Raw genomic sequence first — 26611 nt, forward strand, 5'->3', positions numbered from 1 at the left:
GAAATCAGTTGAATTTGCAAGCGATGCGTCGTTCGGAGACCATAAAGATCGAAAGAGCTCCGAAGGGTATATCTGCAAGTTATATGGTGGCCCAATCGATTGGAAGGCCACTAAGCAGAAGACTGTCACCACATCGACTACCGAGGCCGAACTACTAGCTTTAGCAGAGGCAGGAAAAACCGTACAGTGGTGGCGACGAGTGCTTAATGCACTAGGCTTCGAACCAGATCACCCACTATCCATCATGTGTGACAACCAGCAAACTGTCGATTTATTGACGAAGGAAGGGGCCGCGATGCATACGAAGCTCCGGCATGTTGACATCAATCGATGCTGGATGAAGCAAGAAGTTAGCGCAGGTCGAGTATATGTGGACTGGGTACCAACTGCTGCGATGCCAGCAGATGGGCTCACCAAAGCTCTGACGAAGCAGAAGCAGGGACACTTCAGAGAGTTGGTTGGAATGAGGGACGTAGGTCACATGATTCGTCACATGACCTCTGAGAACAGAGGCTGTTTTGCGGAAACTGCATAAATCGACGATTTGAGCCGAGATCAGTGAGGAGACAGGTGAGGTAAGTTGGAATCACTTGCGAATCATTTGCGAAGCGGTTGCGAAGCAGCTGCGAAACAGTTGGAAGAAAGGCAGTCCTTGAGAGCTTTGAATAGCTTCAAGAACTGGGGGGTGTGTCAAGTACTATGCATTTATGCATGCTGAAATTACCAGGTCTTTACAAACCGGGAAATCAATGGACCGTCATGATAACGGTACCATACAAAAATACATACATTGCTTAATCAGCTATGTCCGCCGAGATTGGAAAAGAGCGGATCTTGTCATTTTAGTTAGTTAGAGAATTTACATATGTCAGATTTACCATACATTGTCGTATCCGTCTATTTCTGTCATATATCTTCAATTGAAACCCGAAACCCCGAAAACCCGGCCTTGTATCGTAAGGCACAGAGTATCAAAATATAACGACTAAGCCCAAAAAAATACCTACCAGGTCGTTTGGATTAGACTTTGGCTGACGTGGAGGCTGTACTAGGAGCTGAAGCCCACTGGAAGAGGGGATCACTCGATAGACACTCCATCGCCGCCCGTTCCAAGATCCATCGCAATCTCCAGCATGAATAAGACGATGCAGCATCAGACGGAAAGTTAGGCATTATCCAGCAAAAGCCAGGAACTGTATCGAAAACCAAGTCGAATAATTGAAGGTCTCCGAGTGGGCCATACCTCACATAAGGCGATGCTGACTTGATATCAGATAAAAGGAAATTGACCCCCCACCCGGGTCTAAACGAACTCCAATCACGCTCGTTGGAAATTTTGGCGACCATGCCCTGCGCATGCTGCTTGTTCAAGTGTCCGGATGCTTCCTGAAGAGTCTGGGCAACGTTGCAGATCCGCCAGATATCTTCCGGCCCCACCGGACTGAGAAGCTCTGGCACATGAATATTTCGCAAGGCCTCAGGCGGAGGAGGTGCAGAGCCATCACACTTGCTTGTGGTGCCCACGATAGTGTTTCCCATATATCCCCGGCGTAAATTGAGCGCCTTTCGAATATTTTCGACGATGAACATCTCAGACGAGAGTTCCGGCTCATTGGGGAAAGCCCTCAAGCGGGCGCGGCTACTACATATTCCAACTAGCGCGCTGATGACTAGGTTCGGTGAAAGGGACATCTCGGAAAGATCCTTCCTATATTTCAAAGGAAGAGTCTGTAAGGCCGAATTGCAGGCCTCGTGCAGCATTTTTATCTTTCGGCCATCGAGTACATGAGGAGAACTGACAGGCATTCGATTATAATCTGTGGATATCTCCTTTTCGATTGCTGAGGAAGGAAAGGTCGTCCATTGAAGTTCGTGTGGTGTAGCTGTAGAGGCAATCTCCTTGATATGCTGCCTTGTTTCTTCTTGCGCATGTGGAGTTGTGAATGGTCCTGGGGTATTCAAGTCTCTACAGAAGGCGGCGAAAGTAGCAGCAAACTTAAAAAAGCCTGACCCATCCATTACTCGGTGATCAAAGCAACAGACAAGGTACAACTTGTTTTCCAACACATTCGCCTTCAACCGTAGCACAGGAGAAGGGTTACGTGGTGGGTAGACGATTGGGAACGGCATCAAGGCAGTGTTGAGTTTCCCATCCACAGAAGCAGCAGTAGACTCTGTATGATGCTGGGTAACCATAACAGGGCACTCCTCAAGCTCAGCAGCAGTGGCAGGCCGCACCTGAAATACGTTACGTCTACCATCTGGCTCGGTAGACGGTACCACCATCCCAGTCAGGAAGGGGAATTTGGAGACCACACGAGCCACCGCATCCTCCATTCGCTGAAGGGCACGCACACGATCCTTGTCAATTAAACTAAACGTGAGAGAAGTACTGAAGTGTCCTGGAGGCGAAAAATGGTCTAACGGAGTAAGGTTGTAGGGTTGGAACATGTTTGCGAGATTCGAATTCCTCCTTATACCCCCGCGCCTGAATAAAATGGCGCCGTGGGAAAAGAAGGAAGGAAAGGAGGATTTAAAAGACAACGTTGAAGCCAAAAACTCGAAGGCTGGGTTCGTTGAACAAGTTGACTACCTTGTTGAATGACGAAATTCTGCACCGCGGAGCGACGGAGATAGAACAGGTAGAGCGATAGGTCATAGGAATGAGAAATGACCAATGCCTGTATAATGAGGGTGATCGTGGACTGACCTCTCCTCATGCTGAATGGGCCCTTAAATAGATTTCAAGGCCTCGAAATTTGGACTACTCGGTTCAAATAACTGGCAACATACATGCCTACTTGGGCGATATGCTCTGCAGTGTACTACACTTCTAATGCAGGGTTTCTACAAGTGAATGATATCCACGTTTGTGTAACCCTAAAGCTGGTAATTATGATGCTATCTATTGAGGAATCAATATCTTAGTTCTTTGATATTGTAGCATTCATATCACATAACTTTTTGAAGATATGTTGGTTTCTAATGTTCTTGGTGGTCGGAGATATTGTGCTGGTGCATTTCCGCTTTCCTGCACAGACAAGAGAAAGTCCTGCATGATAAGATTGATATTACAATTGACGTCGATCGGTGCTAGTATTTAATGTAGACAATCGCTGATTTTTTATGGCATTGCTTCGATTACCAACAAGCAATGTTGGTGCAGTGTAACACAACATCAGCCTTCCAAAAAGACGCACAGCATAAGGCTATGTAACTTTGAAAGAGAGAGGGCTTGGTCCGATCTGCCAATGAAAAATGTGAAGCTTCAAAAAGCGATATGCCTATTGAGGCCCTGTCATACCCCGATAAACTTAAATCCGACCTCGCGAGGCAACTAGTGTATGCCTTTATAGAAAATGCAAAAGGCGTAGTAAATACAAAGTCGAGAAAAGGGAGAAATTCAAGAACTATACCGACGTTAACGGGCCCATGAATGACTCAGGTAATTTTGTATGTGACGAGGCAGGTGTAGATATAATGTGGGATATTCGCTCATCCCAGCACTAAATAACCCATCGATCACTGGTCTATATTAATGATTATCAATCTTTGTACGGTATCCATACATCTAGGTTTCATCGACTATGCAACGAGTCTAATCTGGCTCAAGTAGCGATCATCCATGTCTATGACTGCAACTGACTGTGTGTAGTCCATCGAAACCTGAATGGCTTGGAACTGAACAACATGAAAATTTTCATGATGTCGCGTGGCAAAGTAAAGCCTATCGCGCTAGAAAATAACAGATCATTCATGTTTACTCTTGGCAAAAGTTTTTCTTGCTCTGCCGACTGAACCCGACCCTTACCCGCACAGAAGGCCCATACTAGCGAGATCTAATGCAACATTGAAGCTTCCCTATCTCAAATCACTTGCATTTAAAGAAAAGTCTCTCGAAAGCCAGCCTATTTGGGGTCAACCAAGAATAATCGGGGGTAATCATCGACGAGACCTCCTATTGGTGCCTGGCTGTGGTCACGAGGAAACTAAGAATCTAGGATATTCATGGTCATGTTTTGTCACTGGGGGTATATCTCACAGTTTATGTGATTATGGTCAGTTTCAGCTTCTTCCACCCTTTACTTTGGGGTTCTCATTTGGTCATTGATCGACATGTGGAATGTACGCGGGAATCAGCATGAGCATATCACCCCTAGCGGGGCAGCTGATATCACTCTTGTGGGGGCAGCTGTCACTCCTGCGTGACCAAGGACAGCAAATATTTACCACGATATCCGCAAGGACAAGAAGGAAGTCGTGGAGCATAAAAAGGGAAACAGCGCCCCTTTGCGCCTTCCCGCCCAAAACCAAGCATAACCTAAAATGGCCCCGAAAACCATGGCCCGAATTTACCAGGGACTGACACGTGCAACGCTGAGTGCTCTCCTACTTCTACAGCCTGTAACCGCAGTTCCAGGGACAGGAACACTAGTACCACGAGCATCTCAGTCCTCGGTACCTATATCCTCGACCACCCCGTCGATGTCAACCCTAGCCCCGACAACTTGCAATGGTCGCTCAGAGTACTGCACCCGGTCCTACTCAAATATCACATTTGTGGGTTCCCACGATTCTGCATTTGTCGGGCCCTTACCTCAGCAGAACCAAAATATCGATATAAAAGCCCAACTCGACATGGGAATCCGGTATCTGCAAGTACAAACACACCATTCCATCCTTGATAGGGATGTGTTAGAATTGTGCCATACATCATGCTTGCTCGAAGATGCAGGACCGCTCAAATCATACTTGGAGACAATCAAGAGCTGGCTGGATGCAAACCCGAACGAAGTCGTCAGTCTCCTCTTGACAAACGGAGACTCGGTAGCCATCACCGAGTTTGGAGACACTTTCTCCAGCAGCGGAATCACCAACTATGCATATGTTCCCTCTGCCAATCCGCTAGCAATTACCGATTGGCCCACACTAGGTGATATGATATCTAGCGGAAAGAGATTGGTCGTATTCCTGGGTAAAAAGCACCAACCACAAAGACTTATGTATATATTGAAACTGACAATCTCCAGACTACGGTGCCGATACTACAAAAGTGAACTACATCCAAGATGAGTTCGCCTACTACTTTGAGACAGCCTACGACGTCACAGACTCCTCTTTCTCAAACTGCAGCATTGACCGGCCCTCTGGTGCCGCTGCTACAGGCCGTATGGGCATTATCAACCACTTCCTTGATATAGATCTTTTCGGCGTAAAAGTTCCAGCTCGCCAGAGGGCAGGTACTACTAATGCTGCGACGGGGCAGGGTAGTATTGGCGCCCAGGCAGCGCTATGCGCTGGGCTGTATGGGCGTGCGCCGAATGTGGTCCTCGCGGACTTTGTGGATAAGGGGGATGTTATTACGGCACAGAAGAATCTGAATGGGTTCTAGATCGGGGTTTGGAGTCATGTCGTGCTATATCTCATAAATATACATATATAGTGGTCAATTTCTATAGCTTGAAGCATTTCCTCTTCCCATTCAGTGAAAACACACCGAAGATGGGGAATCGGCGAACTGGAAGATCAGCAATCGTGGTATAGTACGACGTAATACCGACATGTCCCTACTGGAGAGTCGTAGTTTGTTGAAATATTTCATGCATCATACAATAATACACAGGTTACACTACTTTTACCAAATGGGAAGGAGCGCACACCGCAGATTCAAAGAGCTTATGGCAAAACAAAAGGTTACCAAAAAATCTATATTGCACATCGTTACAGATCCTCAAATCCCAGAATAGATCTCACAACCGCGAGAAGCTTCTCTTTACAAGCCTCACTGTCCTCCAAAGCTTCAGATGCTCTCCATGCAACGACTCGATCCGGTCGCACCAACACTGCCCCCGATTCTTCCACACCTCGGACACTTTCCCACTCGAAGTACACATCCTCCCAGTCTTGCCTGAATCCAATCGAACATGCTTGAATTGGAATCTTGAGCTTTTTGGCAACAGTTCCAGCCGCTTCCTTCCAAACTCCACCTCCAATTCCAGTCAAGAGTGTAAATGATCCATGACCAGCAAGGTCAATTGTCGAGATGGGCTTCTCCGGGGTTGCTTTATTGAGCCAAACATGCGGCAAACGAGAGCCAGGATATGTATTTGGTTCATGGTATAGTATCTTATCCTCGGCCGCCTGCCCAAATTGCCTATAGGGATCCGCTTCGTCGGCCGTATAGACCCCCTGACCCTCGTAATGTTGGTTCATTTCGACACCCAGCCCGTGGAATTCATGGGAGGTATATTTGATTGCTTCACGCAAGGCACGGCGACGATTCGACCCTTGTGGGGTTGCACTCTTCAACTCCTCCAATATCTGCTTCCGTTCAGAAACATCTGCCGGCAGCATGCCGGAGTGCATCCCACACATGCAAGTGGTCGCGGAATGCTTGGTTTGCTCGGGTGATGACTGAATGGCCAACAGGCTGTCTCTCGTTGGAATAAGTGGATAGAAGAGACGGGGACGCGAGGCCCTTGCTGACATACGCAAGCTTCCAGGCCAAGTTGAAGGCGTCTTGGATGCATGTGTTTGATCCCAGGCCATTAAATGGAGGGTGGCGGTGCACGGCGTCGCCAAGACAGAATCTATGAGCGGGATGTATCGTCAGAGGGGAATTCACTCATCAAATTAACCAGGTAGATAACTTACATGTTACCTTCCGAGTACTTCTCCGCCACAGTTTCATTGACATACCAAGATGAGACATCCAGAATTTCGGCTGGTGTGTCATCGCCAATAAACTCTTGCACCCTCTTTTGATACTCCTCCATAGAGGGTTTGCCTTGAGAGCGGTCATAGCTGCGGTCTGGGAATAAGATGAACATCCATTCATTCCAAGGTTTTACCATGCGAACAACCCCCATCCATCCAAATTTAGGGTGCTCGCGATCTGGCTGCATCACCCAATGAAGGTTTCCCGTTCGATTCTTGACGAGATGGGAGAGGTCTGCCTTGACAAGCACATTGATTGCGATACCTTGTCCTGGCAGAACTGCGAGAGGCAAATCCAGTTGCTTCACCACCTGGCTGCGGGCACCATCGGCGCCTAATAGATACTTAGTGCGGATACGGTATTCGTGGTTGGAAATCTCATCACGAATAGTTGCTATGGTCGACCCGGTCTTCTCTTCATTGACGAACGAAACAAGTGTCGTATGAAAGCGGCACTTGAACCCTTTCAAAGCCGCATGGCGAACTAGAACCGGTTCCATAACTGTCTGCGGTAGGTCAAATGGTTCACATGGACTAGCCAGTTCATAGTCACCCTTTAGACTTTGTTAGTTGATTCATCCACGAACTACTCAGACCCAGCTCCTGATGAACTAATGCAACAACTGGGAAGAGCAATTGAATCCTACCTTTCGTCTGGGATCATTACCCCACGAATGAATTCTAGCGTACTCTTCACCAGCCATACTATGGCACCATCTGGTGTGTTGCATATGATCTTCGCTCGTGGATCCCAGCTTTTGAAGCTCGTCATACAGACCAATATCTCGGAGACATTCTAAATAGGTCTGTTAGTATTCCAGCCGCAACTGAAGATACACTCGTGACTAACCAAGTGCTGCCATATTGGTAATATGTGCGCGAGGGGTATTTGCTGTCCCTGGCGCACTGCTAATCATGATTCCCTTGAGCCCTTAACATTTTAGTCACTCAATTCAAAGTCGCTTCGACCCAGATACTTACCATGAGAGCCAAGAAAGCAAGCTAAGGATGCACCCGCAGGCCCTGCCCCGACGATAAGGAATTCTGTATCGATAACATGATCCTTAACTGCATCGGAATGAGTGGCTTGGGCAGTACTCGAAATTTCCTCGGCTTGATTTACTGAGACTTCGTTCGGTCTTGTCTCGCCGACCGTATTTTGGCCGTTTGTAAGAATAGAAGGCATTGGCTCTGAGGAGTGTATGTGATCGAGATGCGTTATCACAGAGGTCTTTCGGCAACTTTACTATTCAACTGAAGTGCAGAAGATATAGATACTTGTTATGAGTATAAAGATGGCGGTGTAGTTGTCCGTTTGGTCTGCCAAGGATATTTGCGTCTCAGCATCGGAGCCCAGTTGTTGACACGAAATTATGCCGAAGATCATCCGAGACTATGTGCTTTCGGGCAATATTCGTGTAGGTCTTAGGGTACTAAACAATTTACAGTCAATGTAATCACGGCCTATCCCCGCTGTCATAAATCAGATCTCCCGCTAGCTTCCTACGCTCGTACACTTGGATATTTTCTTTTATCTTAGTTCTGTATTGTTCGTCTTCTAGCTTGAGATTCTACTGCAGCATTTCGCTAGCATCTCGTTAACAATATCTGAAAACATATCAGATTGGCAAAACAATCTTAGCCCCACTAACACCAGCCCTAAGCTTATCCAGTGCTGCATTCAACCCGTCTAGACCGCCACTCTCAATCTGAAGAGCCGGGCTGGGAACAACTGAACCGGACTCCAGACCATCTTTTAGCCATCCATGGAAGCACTGGTAAATGTGCTTGCTCCTTTCGGTCGGATCCATCGACGGGAGATTGAACTTAATCTCCGTGTTCTCGAGCGTTGGATGGTCTGGGGGAAGTACAGGTGAATGGGCAACTTTAGCGGCTATATCACCCTTCGTTTCTTTAAGGACGTCGAGTGTCGGTTGCAGACCCCCATTAACAACGCAGTGTGCAGTATGCAGATTGACACCATCGTTCTTCACAGCTTCAACGATCTGTGAGACGACATCACTCGCTTTGTAGTCGAAAACTGCGTGCGCTCCGAGCTTCTTAAGGTAATCATGGTGTTTAGGACTAGCGGTAGCATAGACAGTAAAGCCAAGTGATTTAGCCGATTGGATGGATAAAGTGCCAACGCTACTAGCTCCGCCCCAAATAAGCACCGCCTGCTTATCTTGCGGGGTATACTTGGTGTCGAGCGAGATGCCGATTGTAGTCCAGGCAGTTAAGCCGGTCGAGACAGCCAAGGGTAATATAGCACCTTCCTCAAACGAGAGGTGGTCTGGAAGTGCAATAACTCCTTCGGATTGTGCTAGGGCGTATTTTTGGAAGGCGCCGTAGTCTGGCAAGCCACCTTGATAGAATGACGAGGCGAATGCAATAACTCGGCTTCCTGGTGTGGGCACGGTAGTCACATTCGAGCCCACCTTCACGACGAGACCTGAAGTATCGGACCCGATCACAGCCGGATAGATAGGCACTGGAGGTAGGCCAAAGTCACGCTGGTAATAGTCGACTGGGTTCAAGGCGACAGCCTTGACTTCTATGAGAACTTCATTTGGACCGGGCTCGGGGGTGGGGCGCTCCTCAACAGATAAAGGACCGCCTTTCTGGGGGAGGATGGCGGCGTGATGGGTTCCAGTCATGGTTTATATCTAGCAGATCGCTGTGAATGTTCCTTTGTTGAAGAGGTGGGTCAACTTGAGCTGTCTGAGTATGTAGAATGTGGTGCAATTGGAAGGTGTATAAATTCTATGCTTACATCCAAGTACCTATGTACATATGTGGTTGCTTGCTGTGCACATGCATATCCGGACTTTACCTTAACTCCGACACCCCAAGCAATTGTTTCCTACGTCTGTTCCTGCTAGGGATATTCAATTTCTGTGGTACTATAACGATGGCTCGAGTCAGGCCGAAAATTCACCCAATCGACATTGCTTCGGGCTTAAGAATCGGTACTTTGGCGTTAAACCCGATGCATGTTGTCATTAGCGCTAGTACTCAGTACGGGTCGTTGTTAGCGCTGGATATACCAACGGACATAAGTTGTATTGTTGGGAAGAGAACATTGAAACATTAAGACATGGAAAACCATTCAAGACGTGGGAGCAAAAGGCCGCGCCATCAAGCCTTGTTACTACCAGAACCCGATTAATTGAAGAATAATGCCTACGTAATTGTCTATAGTTACCATTACTGAGGGAATGTGTGGATTTGTTTCGAATCCCGTTTTAATTCCCGACTTACGCGTGTAGAAGAACGTCAAACTACTAAATTAAGAATACGTAAGAAAACGGCTAAGTATCAACTTGTTAAGATTCAAAAGCTAGGCTCATGTCTGCACATTACATGCAAATAAAAAAGCATCAAAGATCAGATATCGAAAGATACGGGCGAGACGGGCTAAACATCAGAGAACCCTGGGACAATGTACATATTGCAATATGCACTCCCCATGACACGTAAATCCTTGTCAAATCACAAGCACAGCCCGCCTAATCAAGCTCGGATTCCTCATGAGAGTGAGAAGAATCAGGCTCGGAGTAGTGAGCGTACAGGTGGGACATCAGAATATCAGCATCATCTTCGCTCGCGGTGCTCATGAAACAAGGAGTTCTGCGGACCTCCTCGGAGACGTTGGCGTAGATAAGGGCGATTGCGCAATCGCACATACGCTGGTACCACAGGTACAGGTTATGGCCAGGAGACAGTGGCTGAAGCTCCGCAGTCACAACAGGCCACACACAGTGTTGGCGGAAGAGCAGTCGCATGGCGGTCAACCAGGGATCCCAGTTGTCATGTCCAGTGAGAGGGGGCACTTCGATGGGGACGAAGTGCTTGTCGTGGGTGGTGTTCATGAAGAACCTCACATGCTTCGCGGTCCTGGCTTGCTCGGCTATGTTTTCGACCAGCGAGGGTACAGAGGAGATATCATCGTCACTGTCGGGGACGACGCCGAGTGGGAACACGAAGCGGTCCAGGTCGGTGGTGGAGAATGTGGTCGAGACGGGGTTGCTCGGTCGCTGAACCCTTGGATTGGCCTCGGGGATGTCCTCCATCTTGACCTTGGGAGGGGAAGACTCTGTATCTGTGTTAGAGGGGAGAAAAATCCATTCCCAACGTCCGTTTTGAGAAAAGAAGGTGGGACTGTGGGTGTAATTGGGACTATGATTGGGAGAAGGAAACAAGGTCATGTCGTCCTCAGTACAGGGAAATTGGTTTGTGGAAAGACAGAGGCCATTCGCAAACTCACTCTTTGTGTTCTTGGCATTTCCGTTGGTCGTCTCATTGGTAGGGGTAGTGGAAGACTCTATGTTGTTGTTAGAGGCAAGATAATACCAGTCCCAGAGTCTATTTTGGGAAACAAAGATAGGGTAGCCGGTGGGATCGGCAGTGGAGACGTGACATAGGGTAAGATCATCCTCGGTACATGGGAATGGGGTTGAGATTAGACCTGGGACAGGAGTCAAGTCAAAATTGTACTCACTCTCATTCGAATCCTTGGCGACAGAAGCAGGAGTGGGGGATGGCATCTCAGTTTTGATCTCTGCACCAAAGACATATAGGTTAGAACCTGTATGTTGTGTAGCGCTATCAAGGAAAGCCCGTTGATGATCTGTTAGCTGATTCCAGTACTCACTTGGGGGTTGTGTTCCAGCAGAGGAATTCGTCTTGGGGACTCCTGACAGGGAGCTGCTGTTAGCTCTCTCTGAGATGACTGATTTTGTACCTTTCTGCTTCTTTCTAATGGGTGATGATGAGGGATGGGGGGACAAAGTATTGGACATACCCTTCTTGACGCCCTTACGGGAGGAAGGTTTGGGAGGCATGATGGTGTTGATGAGTGGGGAAGAAGATTGATGAAGAGAGATGGTAGGGAGATGGCAGAGAAGGGAGAAGGAGAAGGGAATAGTGGTGATGCGTTTGATAGGTAATGGGTAATGCGTTTGATGGAAAACGTTTGTAGGCAACTGGGGAGTTTTGCTGTTGGTAACCCACCAGATTCCATGAAACATTCATACTACACAAAAGCACATTAAAAAAGGTATTTAAATTGTGATGATTCCATTGTTCATGTATAGAAGTTTGACACAGCATAGAAACTGTGAAGAAAGAAATATTCATGGAATACAAACATCTTGAAAACAAACTATCTGAGACATTACAGGCAGAAGACCCTCACTTACAACAAACGCGACCTAAAATTTAAGGATTGTAATCTACAACAGGAATTGTAGTGTCATTCAAATTGACAGAGCCTGGGGTGTCAATGCCAGCGTACTGGTTGAGCCATCCCAGGACCTGTTGATGCCAGACAAGACTGTTTTCCTTGTTGATGACCCTATTAAATGCCATTAAGTTAGCTGGAGGACTCTTCCGATGATGCGTCTCCAATCAAAGGCATCCGTTGTACTTACCAATGGTTTTCATCAGGGAAGCTGAGCAGTCTGCTTGGTACACCTCGCTCTTGCAAGACGTTGAAAAGCGCCAGACCCTCAGAGATGGGAAGCCGATAATCCAAATCACTATGGATAATGAGCTGTGGGGTAGTGAACTGTTTAATGTGCTCTGGAGCGGATGGATCCCAGCGACGATAGTTGTCTCGGTTGTCCCAGAACGTGCCATTGAACTTCGAAAGAGTTAGTATGCGAACCGAGAAAATATCACCAATATGATACATACCTCACGCTCCATGAACCACAGTTCCTCGGTTGAGACCTTTGCGTCGGCCACAAATGTGCCATCGTGGCTGGCCAGCGCCTTGAACTCGCGACCTAGAGGATTACCCTGGATCCAGTTGATCATGAAGCCACCGTAGCTAGCGCCAGCTGCCACGCCGCGATCGGTATCAATGAAGTCGAAGTTATCTCGGACATACTCCCAACATTTGACCAAATCGTCGTAAGGGTAGCTTCCTATTGATCATTAGAAGGTGATAATGAGACGGAACGATGGAAATCACATACCCCAATTGTTCGCGATCTCATCGGTGAGTTTTTCACCAAACCCAGTGCTACCAGTTGGGTTGGGTGCGACAACGACATATCCTTGGTCAGCGAAGACCTTGTAGTTCCACCGAGTGCTCCAGGAATCAGCCCAGGAGCCTTGAGGACCACCATGAATATAGAACAGGAGCGGGTATGACTTTGACTTGTCAAAGTCGGAAGGGTAGATGATCCAGGAATGAATCTATAACATTAATATCTTTTCAGTTCCAGGAGAAAAGGTAGACTTACATCTGTCCAGTTGCCCTTAAAGTAGAATTCATCAACGTCTGATGGGCCAAGACTCTTCAGAGCGGAGTCAACTTCGTTGGCAGAGAAGATGACACCTGTGACGCCCTTGCCAGGCTTAGCGGTGTAAACTGTGCGACTAGTATAGATAGCGGAACTAGAAATCAAGTAGTCGCCATTAGGCAGGCCGTAGTATGCAGCCACCGCACCACCGTCCGTGAAGTTCTTAGGCTTGAAATCATTACCAGCATCGGCGGGCAACAGGAAAAGTCGAGAGCGTGCAGAATCCTCGGTGTTCAGAACCAGGTTTTTCCCGTCAGCAGTCCACTTGATTGCCTCAGGTGACCTGTCCCAGTTCTTGGCCAATGTGCGAATAGTATCTTTGGAGTCAACGGTGTAAACATAAACCGTGCGACGGTCCGACTCGTAAGAGATATCTTCCATTTGGAGATATGCAAGGTGACGGCCATCTGGGGAAAAGACAGGACTGCTCGAATCACCCTTGATATCTTTCGGTGTGCCAGGACTGTCTGGGCCATTGATAGCCACAGCCTTCTTTGATCCGTCATGGGGCACAAGATAAATATACGAAGCAGTGTTGTTTGCACGTGGCAACTCAGGCGCCTTGCTCTTAAATGCAACCAACTTTCCGTTCGGGGAGATGGCATAGTCAGACGAATCGCCGAACGGCGGGTAAGGTGACTCGAGGTTCTTGACTCCTGCGACGAGGTTCTTGAGAGATCCGTTGGAGGTGTAGCTGGGTGTCGCTCCATGTCCAGCTCTCTTCTTCTTCAGGGTCCCCGAAAAGACAGCATTGAATCTCGTCGTGAGCCAGGTATCCCAGTGGCGGACATAAATACTGTCGTAGATACGTGCTGAGCTTAGGGGCTTAGCTACGAGCTCTTCATTGTACGCCGTTCCATTAGGCCAAGACTCTCCATACACCAAGAAGTTAATATCTCCAGACTTGGTGATGGCCGTCTTGAGGCCAGAAAGCGGCGCCGGCAGCGAAGCTGCCTTGTAGGCACTATGCGGAAGTTAGGAACGTTTTATCCAAATGGATATGCATGTAAACTTACGAAGTTGTAAAATCAGAGGTATCTGACACCCAAATCTCGGTACCTCCAGGAATCTCGGCATTAGTGCCGTTGATATATAGCAGACCCGAGTTAGTAGACCCTAGCCAGGTCAATTCGGAGACATTGCTGTCGTTGGTAAGTTGAGTCACTTTTCCAGTCTCCAGATCCAGCAGACTCCACCATGAAGATGTAACATGGGTCTCGAAGGAGTACTCAGAGGTGGAAAAAAGCGCGACTTCCTATGTCAGGTCAATAACATTGTCGATATCTATATACAATAGGGCAACTCACCCCCGATGGATTGGGAATAGCCTCACCCCGTCTCGGTGCCGAGATAAGCTCTCTACAAAAAAATATAAGCAAACAAGCCAAGCACAATCAGTCAATCGGGTGGGAAGATCAGCACTGACTCGGGAGTAAGGGCTGCCGCAGAAACAATGATCGACCCGAGGGCCGTCGTCAATTGAAACACACGCATATTGACAATCAGGTATACACCCACACAGCTCAAGAGAAACGTGCAGAAAACCAGATGGGTTGCATTCCGGACCGACACCGAGATATAAGTGTTATGACCCCACACGCGCAGTGGGCTAGCAGCCATGGCGGAGAGGGTACTGTGCCGTCGAAGGGGGCATGTTACATTCCTCGGTGCCAAGCCAGATATGCATGGTGTTATTTTGTGCTATCGGCCGCTTCCAAGGCATTAGGAAGACGTGCTATGAACAAAGAAAGGCGGATGCAGGGCCGATTATAGGCCCGAGCAAGGTTTAGCTGCTTGGCTTGCTGCGCCAAGTACGCCAAGCACCGCGGAGTCCGCCGCTGATAGCCGGAATGATAGAATAATCTTAGTCATGATATTGGATGCCAATCAACAGGGGCTTTGTTTTAGAAGATAGTTAGATTTTAGCTTAAAAATAAATGAATTGATTGGTACCCACGAGTTTTGTTGTTGCCCCATGATCATAAAGAGGCACAAAAAGCTAGAAGTGGCACCATGGTAAGCCCTAATGACCCCAACTGAGCAATGGTGCTATTCTAGAAAATGCATACGATTGGGAGAGGCCGTTATCAGTATCCAATGAATTCAATTACACTCGCTATAGTGCGCCTGACAAAATCGCTTCAATACTCAAAGTCATCATCCACACCTCCCTTGCTCGTAGTCTCCTTGGTGACTGCTTCTTGCTTCCGATACATCTCTGCCACAGCACGAGTGGTAGTAGCCTCATCTGGTTTTTTATCGTCGCGAGATTTAATATACCGCGGGAAACGCAGAGACACGCCCTTTCCAGCGTCGGTTGTTCCTTGGAACTCATCCGCAGCGGCTTGGTAACGGGGGCTGAGGGTCAAATCGGCTGTTTTCACTTCCCACACCAGTCTTGGCTCAAACCAAACATCCGGTTGGTCCTTAGGGACGGCTGAGTGAGTGTAAAATGGCTTTGGGCGGTCAATCACCAGGGGAACTAGCGTTTGGTGTAGCTCTTCAAGTAGCACTTCAGAGAAGCCGGTGCCGATGTTACATATAGTCTCATATGTGTCGCTGTTGGGGTTGTAGGCAGCGAGAAGGAAGGCACCGTAAACCGAAGTACGTTTTCCACGACCATAATAGGCCCCTAGGACGACAAGATCGAGGGAGTCACCAACACCGGCGAGGTAATCTTTTTTGACCTGTATAGAGGTTAGCAACGGTTGGAGTAATTAACAACAGAGGCTCCATACCTTCAGCCAGTTGCGACTCCGCTTGCTTGGCTCGTAGCCACTCTCTTCTGTGTCCAGCATCTTCACCATAAGACCCTCACAAGAAGCTTTAACACTGGCCTCAAGCAATTCCTGGATCTCGTCGAGGACATTAGAATTGCCATATTGGGCAAACTGGAACTCCCCCTCAATTGGTTGGAAGCATTCATGCATAAGCTCTCGTCGTTCCCGTAAGGACTTCTTCACGCAGGGCTGTTGAAAGGTTAGCGAGAACAACTAGGTATAGCCCAAAGCGACTCGGTGTGCCTCTTTCTTCTCCCATCATCCCCGCCGCAAGTCGCAAAGAACACCGAATCGCTCTAACATAGACATTAAACAAATTATCTTACCTCTCCATTGAAGAAAAGCAGATCAAAGGCGTACACGCAAACTTTGACCTTGACATCTTCCGCTTTGACGTCCTTGCGCTTGCGAGTCATCAGTTGCTGGAATGGAAGAACCTTTTTGGCCTCCATATCCCATGCGACAGTCTCGCAATCCAGAACAAAGCTCTTAACGTCGGGTTTGACCCACGTGTGAAGCTTGCCTAGAACATCAGGATACTTCTTTGAAAGATCTTCCGAGTTGCGGGAGAAGATTGAGGAGAGTCCCTTGCTATCCTTTTGTAATGTGTCCAAGGCACCAGGGTGTTGGTGGATAGAATCCGGAGACACAAAATGGATCTGGGCTCTTTCTCCATCGTACTTATATTCGCAAGTGAATTCCTTCCCTTCGAACCGGTCAAGGACTTCGGTGATTGACTTGGTCGGTTTGGCAAGCATAGGCTTGATAGGGATTCCGGGAGAAAGTTTGCACACTTCGGGCAGCTTCATGAGACCATGCTCAAGAACGGCAGGAATGATTACTTCGTAAGCAGGAAGCTCGCTGTAAACAGTCTTGAAAATGTTTTCGCCTTCGACCATCTGCTCTGCGGACGGGATCTTATTGCCAGCTGATTCAGCCTCGTGGGTCTGGACAGCTCGAGAAACAGCCACAAGAACCGTCTTCTCTGCAAGTCCCAGTCTTAGCTTACCTTCCAAAAATCGAACAATGAATTTGGCTTCGCTAGGACCGCCTTTGTTTTCAGTGATGTCTACTCCCTTGCCAGCAGTGTCGGCATCAGCAGCAGCCAACAGTTTCTTGATTCCTGAAATCTTTTTGTCCTGAGACCCGTGACCTTGGACCTTGGCGATTCCAAGAAGACCTTCATGCACACCTCGAACAGTCAAAGGTTTGGGTTTGAACATGGTAGGCTGGTTCGACCGACTTTTGGCAGCGACCAGTCCCAGGTCTCCGATTTCCCTTTGATCAGCTTTGATAACGGCAAGGCTGCGGCCGGTACATTCACCAATAGCTTTCATGATCAGCGACTCTCCGATGCCCAGTTCAATTCCGGCATAATCAGCAGCCAGCTTATTGATCATCAGCTGGACAGTGGGTAGGAAATCGGCAGGGGTCAAGCGAAGAACCTGGCGAAGGAAGAGAGAACAGTGGTCCGTGATTTCCAGGCGCTTTCTGGTCATCTCTACCAGAGAAAAAGTGGTACATAACGCAGCATACGGAACAGGAGCGCCTGCTTTCCAGTCTGGGTATGGATCTTTACCACTGCCTTTCAATTTGGCTTGGAATTTCTCGATTGATTTCTTCGTGAGCTCCGGTTTGAGGTCATCTTCATCCTCGCTTTCTAATGGGTCCTCCTCCTCTTCTACCGACGGTGACTTCTCTTCAGGAGTAACATCGGAGGGCTTTTTAATGGCAGGTTTTGGTGATGGCGATTCGATCTTTGGCTTTGTAGGCTCAGGCTTTTTCGGGGATGCGGATTGCTTCTTGGCAGCTGGAGAGGTCTTTGCCGAGACCTTTCGTCGCCTCTTAGAAACAGGTTGGACATCGGAACCATCGCTTTCTTCCGCCTCGGCGCTCTTTTCCCGTTTCACACCCTTCGTTGGCTCTGTTTCATTGAGGGAAGCAGTTGGTGTTGGGTCGGTGGCGTCTTCCACTTTGACTCCGTTGGTGTTGTCCTTTGTATCTGCATCGGCAGCTTCACTGCTTGCTGCTTGTCTCGTTCCACCAAAGGCTAATGTGGTTTGTTTCTTCGGCGGTTGGCTGGCACCGGAGCCGAAAAACCTCCTACAAAACGAATGGAATGAATTAGCGGAATGAACCAAAACGAGAGCTGAGATGTGTCAGCATGAAAGGGCGCATGCGCCATCGAATACTGTCGACGCACCCAATCGTCTGCTGTCCATCCCGTACATACCCCAGGGTAGCCTGCTTCCTGCTCTTGTCATCGGCCATGATTCGCGATGGTGAGAATATTTTCAAATTAGAATTTTGCTGGGTTGCAATACTGGTAGATAAAACGCCCGTCGATAGCTTCGAGATTGGTGTGGTCAAAAAGTTGTGATGTCCTGCAGATCGTATGCAGAAGCTAGGTCTCGAGCGCGAGAGCGATAAAAGCGCAAGCTTTTGAATTCGCAAAACCCGCATAGATGTTTCTCTCGGAGTCAAATGGACGCGGAATATGGCCCAATATATATTCCGAGCAGACCAGAGCCCCAATTGAAATAGCCAAGGCAACACTGGTTGTTACTTTGTGTCCCAGGCAGCTGTCGGGATTCTCACGCGTTGAGACGCGCTAATGTATCACGTGCAGCGTTATCTTTCCCGTTTAGGATAGATTAGGTTCACCGCTCAATTATGCCGGCAGATGATGACAGAGCGGTGCAGTTTTGGGATGCAGTCCCGCTGTATTCGATCGCGATGGGTCCGCTAGATGGTGTTTACAATGGGGCTCTTGATGTTTGACTGATCTAGACTACTCAATACCCAGCTTACTATCTTTTGACTCTGACGCTGCCCGGCGTTGTTCGGCTGCAATGGACAACCTCCGGCAGGAATCTTTCAAACAGGTATGAATGATATGCTTCATTCGGCTTTTAAGACGAACAGTGCTGATCTCTGAATAGCTCCGAGCACCGTGCGTGGAACTTAGCGCTGTGGGCCTCCGTTTCCGAGGAAATCAAGCTTCCGCCGCCGATGTATCCCGAGTCCTCGAGCCGGTGCACAACTGTTTGAAGGAACTCGCGGGGAACAATACCCTCGACGAGAAGCTAGCTGAATATGCATTCTTCCCATTGTCGCATATCTTCAATGAAACGCAGAGACTACCCGCGCGATGTTTGGAGTCCGCCGTCCATTGTCTGCGGATACTGGTTGCCGATGGATGGCGGCAACGACTATCTCCTGCAATGGGCAAGCAACTCATAATCCTGTTGACATTGATCGTGGGGGTTCTCCAAACAAGGCGGAAGAGAAGCAACTACCGAAGCCTAAGGTTTCGGAAGAACTGTGCATTGCTGGGTTTGACTGCCTGAGTGCTATCTTCACGGTCTTGGGAGGAACTGTTCCAGAACGGACAATCTATCACGAAATTGGTACCGCGACGGTTGTCGATCAGACAGTATATATCCTGCTAGAGGGAATTGTCGATGATAGATCAGATGAGCTCTGCCTGGCAGCCGCCAAGGCCTTGCAAGCACTATATGCTCGAGTCACAGACCGCGTGGTGCTTGCCAGCATCATGCCGCGAACTGTGTCGGCACTGGCTAAGGTTCTAAGGCCATCAACACAAACTCGAAGGTCCTACAAGCTCCTCCAGACTTCCTTGCAGATTCTCACGCAGCTTCTAAGAGCTGTTCTCAATGACCGTGTAGCCTCGGAAGTCTCCCCGCCTGAGCTGGGAAGCGATAAGATAGCTTTGGATGAATCCTGGTTGAAGGCCACGACAACGCAGATTAAGCTTGCGCTGGCCAATGTTATCCAGGTTCGCCGTCATCAACGACCAGAGGTACAGTCTGCCGTGCTAGAGCTATGTCTGATGGTAATCGAAGAGTGCCAGACCACACTTGCAGAGTCTCTCCCTATGATGGTTGAAACAGTTGTTGTTCTCGCAGATAAAGAGGACGAGGGAGTGAATGAAGCTTACCGGAATGTAACTCATCTTGCCACAACATACCCCACAGTGCTGGATTCTTTGAAAGAATCGCTGCATACCTGGCTCACTTCTTTCCCTCGAATCATGCAAGGCAACGATGAAACTGCTAAGCAATGGGGGCTTCGTCAGATCTCTACTGTCTTCCAGGTCCTGTCCCAAGTTCAATCTGGGTCAGATTTGCTTACGAGCGGTTTGGCATCTGGTCTATGTGACAGCGTCGGTGCCGTTGTCAAACAAAACACCAATGCTCTCCAGCCGTTAGCCTCAATGGATGCCGGATTCAACTGGGAGGTGCTCAGTACCGATGCTAGATCTAAGGTGTTTCCACCCATTATTTTGGAACACCAAAGTCAGCAACAAACTCTCAAAGATCTACGGTCAATGATTACTAGATTGAACTTGTCTGAGTCTGGAAATGAGATCACTCGATCCATTGTCAACCGTATGCACACGACATCAAGTGATTCCGTCATTGCACCTTTCTGGTTGGCCATGACTTTCTTGCGGGACAGCACTGCGGCGACAGCCGACTTTGACGATTTCATCTCTCTTGATCAAGTTGACGGGCCTGTCTCGTCAACTGGCCGTGGTGGAATGATTGAAGAATTGTATTATATCTCATTGAATATACTTAACGAACAGTCAGTTGATGGAACAAGTGACTGGCGTACATCAGCCCTCGCTCTGGAATCTGTGGCCCTCCAAGCTCAACAACTCGGCGAGGCCTTCCGGCCTGAACTCATGGACGCGCTCTACCCAACTTTACAGCTGTTGGCATCACAGAACCCTAACCTTCAACGCCACGCCATGACATGCCTGAATATCTTGACCAATGCCTGTAACTACCCAGACACGAGTGCTATGATCATTGAAAATGTGGACTATTTGGTGAACTCCGTCGCGTTGAAACTTAATACCTTCGATGTATCACCCTATCCGCCGCAGGTCCTGTTTATGATGGTCAAGCTTTGTGGTTCCCGGTTGATACCTTATCTGGATGATCTGGTTGATTCTATCTTTGGTATCCTGGATCTATACCACGGATATCCCAAACTCGTTGAGATGATGTTCAAGACCCTAGCTGCGGTCGTCGAGGAAGGGGCGAAGAAACCGTCTTTGCTCACAATCGACGAGGGCAAAGAGAATGGCTCCCGCGATACTCGCAAGTCGCATTACCAAAATATCTCAATCGCAAGCATCGCCGCGAATATTGCCAACCGCAAAGCTAAACGGCATGCCGAGGATGAACTAGCAGATGCTGATGGCAAAATCCCCCATCCCAAAAAGCCATGGTCAGAAACATATGACAAACCTCCTCCAGAGCCGTCCATCGAAGAGCTTCTAAACCAAGCCGAATCGGACGAGCCGCCACTCCCACCCCCAAAAGAACCAGAAGACGCCGAGAAACCGTTGAGCAAAACCCATGCTCTCCTCCTCCACATCGTCAAATCTATCCCATCCCACCTAACCTCACCATCACCCTACCTCCGACGCTCCCTCCTCTCAATCCTCATCGATGTCCTACCCGCCCTATCCCAAAACGAAACGAGCTTCCTCCCTCTAATCAACGAGCTCTGGCCAACAGTAGCAAGCCGGATAATCTTCCCCTCATCACAAGCAAACGAAAAATCCAAATCCCTTATCGCAACCTCGTCCACAGAGCCAACCCGAAACCCTGAAACCCCAGACCACCAAGAAGAAACCTTCGTCACTGTAACAGCATGTGAGGCCATCGAAGCAATGTGCAAAGGCGCAGGCGATTTCATGGCCACGCGCGTCGAAACCGAATTCTCCCGCTGGGACCGGCTGTACCGTCGCGTATGGGAAAAAGTGCGCGCAGACGCCGAGGCTGCGAACGAGCGCCGTGCCAGGTCCCAGGCTACGACTGTGACTGTTGCCCCCGCGGAATCAGGAGATCTAGCGTCTACTCTACACTTGGCCCTTTCTTCGTCCCTTTCGCTCTCGCCGTCAACGCCCGGGTCAAGATTCTTCACGCCGCACCACCGTCTGTGGCGTGCGTTGGTCTCGCTCTTTATCACGGTTCTTTCGCATGTCCGGTTACCATTGGAAGTGGGTGATAGGATTTGCGAGATGCTTGGTGACTGGATTGCACTGTTTGTCGGACCTGAGTATTACTTCATTTCTTCGAGGCCTTCTACCTCTATGGATGAGGCTGCGTCTGGTGAAGGCATGGCTTCTGTTCAGGATGCGATTCAGGCGATGGAGGCTTGGAATGTGGATTTGACCTGGTTTGTCTTTATGCGGCATCGCTTGAGAGCGGATGTGGTTACTACTGGCAATGCTGGGAACTGTGGTGGCGCTACTAACATCCCTTTCGGTGGCGAGGGGGAGCAGGTTAGACTTGCTGAGGTGGCGTTCTAGTTCTTGCATTTCATTGTTGATAGCATTGCATAGAATGAGATATGACTATATTTTATTTTGCTCTACTTCATTTCTAGGTGTACTGAAATGCCACTAATGCGGACGAAAGTGGAATGATTGATACCATATTGATATTCATTGTAAAGGAGTGGCGATTGGTGAGCTAAACCCAAATGACAACCGAAGTGATCAGTCCAAGCGAGATGGGAAGGTCAAACAGGGGTCCAAAAATGCTTGTGCTCAATCTAAGAATGGACGCAGATAGCAAACAACGAAGGATAGATAATAGCGTAAGCGACGTTTACCGTCTACTCGCTTTCTTCTTCACTCTCCTCATCGCTCTCGGCATTCTCGAGCCACTCGATGAAGGGCTTGGCAGCCTTGTGGATCTTCTTGCTGGTCGAAATGTCGACGTACTTCTTGCTGGTCTTGGCACCCCACGCCTTGAGGGTTTCCTCAGACACAAGGTCGTTCTGGTAGTAGCCCAACAGGATGGCAGGGATCTGGGCGACCAGTTCTGGGTGATCCTGGCCAACGAAGCGCTCGGTACCACCGAGGAAAGCCTTCTCATGACGATCGGAAGTGATCAGCTTCTTGAGCAAACCAGCGCGGCCTTCGATCTGCTTGGCAATCTTCTCGTCGAAGATACTCTGTGCCAGAACGGCGCAAGTCTTGTGCTTGGTCTCAATGCCGAACTCCTTAGCCTTCATGTAGATCTCAACATCACTGACGTTGGTGACGCCGCCCTTCTCAGCAGCGGTATCAACGATCCAGCTTCCCAGCTGCTCGTAGGACGAGGGTCCATCGGCTCCCTCATCGTCACCATCCTCAATGACAAGGGCACGCTTGAGGTCCGAGGGGAGATCCTTGGCACGAGCCTTCACGGCCTCCTCGGAAACGTCAACAGCCCACTCATCATCCTGGATCTCGGCCTCGGCCTCGATGGCCTGAGCCTGACGGGTCACTTCATCATCGCTGTTAGCCTCGAGGGCGAAATCTCCATCCTCGCCATTCTCGGAGTTGTTGCTGTCACCGGGACTGGCATCCTCGCCATTGGCAGCCTTCTCCTTCTCTCGCTCACGGCGGGACTTCTTTTTCTCCTTCTTGCCACCCTTGGGGTTGTTGCGAACGATGAAAGTGCTCAGCTTGAGGCGAGGATCGACATCGGAGCGCTGACCACAAGCCTTGCAGTCCAGGGTAATTTTCTCGTCCTTGATAAAGACATCGGTCTCGGGGTTCTTGCACTTCTTGCACAGCACAAACTTGGCGATGAAGCCGTCGAGGTAATCCTGGAGCTTGGGGGCATCGTGAGAGCCGTTGATGATCCAACGGTCGTCGGAGGGCTTAGCGTTGGCCTGGGCACCAAGTTCAAATCCGAAGTACTTGATGAGATAGGCAGGAGGCCGACTGAGGGACTGGGCAACTGAGTTCAGGTTGACGACAACGGTCTTAATACCGTTGCCCTTGCCCTCGACCTTAGCCTGGAGCTTCTCCATCTTGTAGCGATAGAAGGGATCGGTGATATCCCGGCGAATGTTGACGGTGGCCATGATGACGGTTGAATTGAGCGATTAGTTCACTAAAATGGAATAGTGGGCTTGCTTAAGGGAAAGCTGGAAGGATTCTGAATGAAGATTTTGTTGACGAGACAAGACATGCGTGTCAAGTTTCTTTTTTTGAGGTATAAGAGGTGATTTCTTAGGAAAAAGTCACGAGAAATCGAGGAAAGATCCGGGTTATTCAGCCACAGGATCGAAGGTGTATGCTGCAAGGTTTCGGCGCGCGAAACGTTTGCAGCTTGAGCGGCAGGTGATGTTCGAAATTTTGGACGGAGGACGAATACATAGACAAGTTCGCGGGAAACTTCTCAACGTGTTGCTTTCTGGGAACGATTGAAGTTCTTTGGGGAATCCGAGTCAGAGGTCGGGGACCTTTTGGCGGACGGTGAAAATTGATGGTGGCGAAGCCGAACTAACCAGTGATGCAAATTGAATAGCGTAGAACTGAAATTCCACGCGGTAGGTAGATAAAGGCTTCGAAAATAACCGATGCCTGTAAGTGTTTGTGTGTTGTTGGGGGAAAGGAAGAGGAAGAAAAGGAAAAGCAGAATTTGACAAATCACGGTTATGTCAGCCCGCACGTGCCGGAGTTAACTCGGAGTATAAAAAGACCTTTGACAGTTGAATATAACATCCTGGGACATCCTAGATATTCCAGAGTAATTTGGGGGGGAGGCTTTTCTTAAGTTTAAGCTTGCTTGAGTTTCAAAATAAACCCTTGACAATATTGAAGCATATAGAAGTGATATAAGTGATATAAGTAATTTTATATATCCGGACGAGTACAAGCCGAACCTTCCAGGAACCCCACCACGGCCACACAACCGTAAACGGCAATCTCCTTCAGTCACTTAAGTCCGGTGTTTTGTGTTGTACGAGTATAGCTTGCTGGCCCCAGTCAATACGCTATTCGTTTCGGTCTCTTTCTCTTTCTCGAAACGACCCCGGGTCTATTACTCCGAAACTCCCCACATTTCTCCGGCTCAGTGCCCAGACATCATGCCCGTAGATCTGTCGCTCTATCTGGTCACGGATTCGACTCCGGCCATTCTCAAGGGGCGAGATTTATGCACAGTGGTAGAAAAAGCTTTGCAAGGAGGTGAGTGGTACTCCAGTCTTTCTATCAATTATCCAACTAACCCCCCACTGCAGGCGTGACTGTGGTGCAATACCGAGACAAAACCAACGACACTGGTCTCCTGGTGGAAACTGCTCGGAAACTACACCAGGTAACCAAGAAATACAATGTGCCTCTTCTAATCAATGACCGGGTCGATGTGGCTCTTGCCATTGGTGCCGAGGGTGTACACCTTGGTCAAGATGATATGAGTTCGTTGCTACGATTCTCCAAATATATATACAAACATGTACTAATGTCGGATATAGAATTCACGGAAGCAAAGAAACTTCTTCCGGAGAATGCCATTATTGGTATCAGTACATCCTCAGTCGAGGAAGCTAAAAAGGCTGCCGCAGATGGCGCCGACTATATTGGAATTGGTACCATGTTTGCCACCCCCACGTAAGCTTGCATGTCTAATATACCACTATCCAGCAACTGGCGCTAACGATCCATAGAAAAACCAATACCAAGTCAGTCATCGGGACGGCAGGTACTCAAGTCATCCTAGATGCCATCAAGGATTCCACGATCGGCACTGTTTCCATCGGCGGCATCAACCACTCCAACGTGCAACGAGTGCTCTATCAGTCTAAGTCGCCAAAGAAAGCACTGGATGGAGTGGCCATTGTCAGCGCCATCGTGGCAGCCGATGACCCCAAAGCATCTGCCGAGCAATTCGTCGAGCTCATCCGAAACCCTCCTCGATTTGCGCAGGCTTCCAGTCCTCCCCGTGCTAACGAGGCTGAGGTCTTGTTGAATGAGGTGCCCCAAATCATCCGTAAGATGGTAGAGGTGCACCCCCTCGTACACAACATGATCAATTTCGTTGTGTCGAACTTTGTGGCCAACGTTGCCCTTTCTATGTCAGTATATTTATTGCATTTAGCCAAACCATTTCCCATGCTAACCATTCTATAGTGGCGCATCTCCCATCATGTCTCCGTATGGCGATGAAGCCACGGACTTGTGCAAGTTTGATGGGGCCCTTCTGATCAACATGGGTACATTGACTAGTGAGAGTGTCCCCAACTACCTAAAAGCCATCAAGGCATACAATGAGCGTGGCAACCCAGTGGTCTACGACCCAGTCGGTGCGGCTGCGACACACATTCGCCGTAACGCAGTGACTCAGCTCATGGCCGGTGGTTACTTTGATCTGATTAAGGGTAACGAAGGCGAGATTCGCCAAGCTTGGGGTAGCAGTGCTGTTCAGCAGCGTGGTGTCGACAGTGGACCGAGTACCCTTGACAGCAATCAAAAGGCCACCTTGGCTAGGGATTTAGCTCGCAGAGAACGTACGTATACTTGAGAGTATCTATCTATGAGTGTTGTCTTCTAACTTTACATAGGAAACGTTGTGCTATTGACCGGAGCAACAGACTACCTCAGCGATGGTGAGCGGGTCATTGCCGTTGAGAATGGCCACCCATACTTGGGCCAAGTGACCGGAGTACGCAACATCTTCTAGTCCCTATTTCTAGTGCACGGCTAACATGTATTTATAGACTGGCTGTGCCATCGGTACAATCTCCGGTTGCTTCTTGGCTGCCCACCGCTCCGACAGACTCCTCGCGGTTCTATCTGGAATTCTCATGTACGAGATCGCAGCGGAGAACGCAGCAGCCAAAGAGTATGTTCGTGGCCCAGGCAGCTTCGTCCCGGCATTCGTCGACGAGCTTTATGCTATCCGCACAGCGGCGGCAAACGGTGATGACAGCTGGTTTGCCGGCCGGGCCAAGGTGCATGAGGTGAAGCTATAGATACCTAGA

The 26611-nt window shown here is 48.9% G+C and overlaps 10 protein-coding genes across 10 annotated transcripts; 3 read left to right on the forward strand and 7 right to left on the reverse strand.

Annotated features, from left to right (window-relative positions):
* Nucleotides 1-1020: 1020 nt before the first annotated feature.
* N7487_006110 (uncharacterized protein) lies at nucleotides 1021-2451 on the reverse strand (the record flags this gene model as incomplete). The annotated part of the gene is made up of 1 exon (XM_056873857.1): nucleotides 1021-2451. One exon carries the CDS (start codon nucleotides 2449-2451, stop codon nucleotides 1021-1023), a length of 1431 nt encoding a protein of 476 aa, XP_056731577.1.
* Nucleotides 2452-4326: 1875 nt separating this feature from the next.
* On the forward strand, nucleotides 4327-5392 carry N7487_006111 (uncharacterized protein; the record flags this gene model as incomplete). Its single annotated transcript, XM_056873858.1, has 2 exons — nucleotides 4327-4975; nucleotides 5031-5392. 2 exons carry the CDS (start codon nucleotides 4327-4329, stop codon nucleotides 5390-5392), a joined length of 1011 nt encoding a protein of 336 aa, XP_056731578.1.
* Nucleotides 5393-5721: 329 nt separating this feature from the next.
* On the reverse strand, nucleotides 5722-7903 carry N7487_006112 (uncharacterized protein; the record flags this gene model as incomplete). The annotated part of the gene is made up of 6 exons (XM_056873859.1): nucleotides 5722-6430; nucleotides 6492-6590; nucleotides 6655-7271; nucleotides 7365-7513; nucleotides 7568-7648; nucleotides 7699-7903. 6 exons carry the CDS (start codon nucleotides 7901-7903, stop codon nucleotides 5722-5724), a joined length of 1860 nt encoding a protein of 619 aa, XP_056731579.1.
* Nucleotides 7904-8336: 433 nt separating this feature from the next.
* N7487_006113 (zinc-binding alcohol dehydrogenase family protein) lies at nucleotides 8337-9374 on the reverse strand (the record flags this gene model as incomplete). Its single annotated transcript, XM_056873860.1, has 1 exon — nucleotides 8337-9374. One exon carries the CDS (start codon nucleotides 9372-9374, stop codon nucleotides 8337-8339), a length of 1038 nt encoding a protein of 345 aa, XP_056731580.1.
* An 852-nt stretch (nucleotides 9375-10226) lies between these two features.
* On the reverse strand, nucleotides 10227-11561 carry N7487_006114 (uncharacterized protein; the record flags this gene model as incomplete). Its single annotated transcript, XM_056873861.1, has 1 exon — nucleotides 10227-11561. The coding sequence occupies one exon, from the start codon at nucleotides 11559-11561 to the stop codon at nucleotides 10227-10229; it is 1335 nt and encodes a 444-aa protein (XP_056731581.1).
* Nucleotides 11562-11937: 376 nt separating this feature from the next.
* Nucleotides 11938-14648, reverse strand: dppV (dipeptidyl peptidase DppV; the record flags this gene model as incomplete). The annotated part of the gene is made up of 8 exons (XM_056873862.1): nucleotides 11938-12073; nucleotides 12150-12361; nucleotides 12415-12647; nucleotides 12699-12876; nucleotides 12969-13992; nucleotides 14045-14283; nucleotides 14336-14387; nucleotides 14455-14648. The coding sequence occupies 8 exons, from the start codon at nucleotides 14646-14648 to the stop codon at nucleotides 11938-11940; spliced, it is 2268 nt and encodes a 755-aa protein (XP_056731582.1).
* A 521-nt stretch (nucleotides 14649-15169) lies between these two features.
* N7487_006116 (DNA ligase (ATP) CDC9) lies at nucleotides 15170-18079 on the reverse strand (the record flags this gene model as incomplete). The annotated part of the gene is made up of 4 exons (XM_056873863.1): nucleotides 15170-15715; nucleotides 15767-15997; nucleotides 16135-17911; nucleotides 18012-18079. 4 exons carry the CDS (start codon nucleotides 18077-18079, stop codon nucleotides 15170-15172), a joined length of 2622 nt encoding a protein of 873 aa, XP_056731583.1.
* A 194-nt stretch (nucleotides 18080-18273) lies between these two features.
* On the forward strand, nucleotides 18274-22160 carry N7487_006117 (uncharacterized protein; the record flags this gene model as incomplete). The annotated part of the gene is given in 4 exon segments (XM_056873864.1): nucleotides 18274-18377; nucleotides 18615-18693; nucleotides 18751-19074; nucleotides 19089-22160. 4 exon segments carry the CDS (start codon nucleotides 18274-18276, stop codon nucleotides 22158-22160), a joined length of 3579 nt encoding a protein of 1192 aa, XP_056731584.1.
* A 308-nt stretch (nucleotides 22161-22468) lies between these two features.
* On the reverse strand, nucleotides 22469-23710 carry N7487_006118 (translation initiation factor eIF5; the record flags this gene model as incomplete). Its single annotated transcript, XM_056873865.1, has 1 exon — nucleotides 22469-23710. The coding sequence occupies one exon, from the start codon at nucleotides 23708-23710 to the stop codon at nucleotides 22469-22471; it is 1242 nt and encodes a 413-aa protein (XP_056731585.1).
* Nucleotides 23711-24718: 1008 nt separating this feature from the next.
* Nucleotides 24719-26602, forward strand: N7487_006119 (bifunctional hydroxyethylthiazole kinase/thiamine-phosphate diphosphorylase; the record flags this gene model as incomplete). Its single annotated transcript, XM_056873866.1, has 7 exons — nucleotides 24719-24818; nucleotides 24872-25048; nucleotides 25106-25241; nucleotides 25298-25705; nucleotides 25761-26137; nucleotides 26192-26292; nucleotides 26348-26602. The coding sequence occupies 7 exons, from the start codon at nucleotides 24719-24721 to the stop codon at nucleotides 26600-26602; spliced, it is 1554 nt and encodes a 517-aa protein (XP_056731586.1).
* Between the last annotated feature and the right edge of the window lie 9 nt (nucleotides 26603-26611).

Source organism: Penicillium crustosum (genome assembly GCF_028827405.1).
Source record: "Penicillium crustosum strain IBT 35664 chromosome Unknown utg000002l_segment0_segment0, whole genome shotgun sequence".
Classification (NCBI taxonomy): Eukaryota; Fungi; Ascomycota; class Eurotiomycetes; order Eurotiales; family Aspergillaceae; genus Penicillium; species Penicillium crustosum.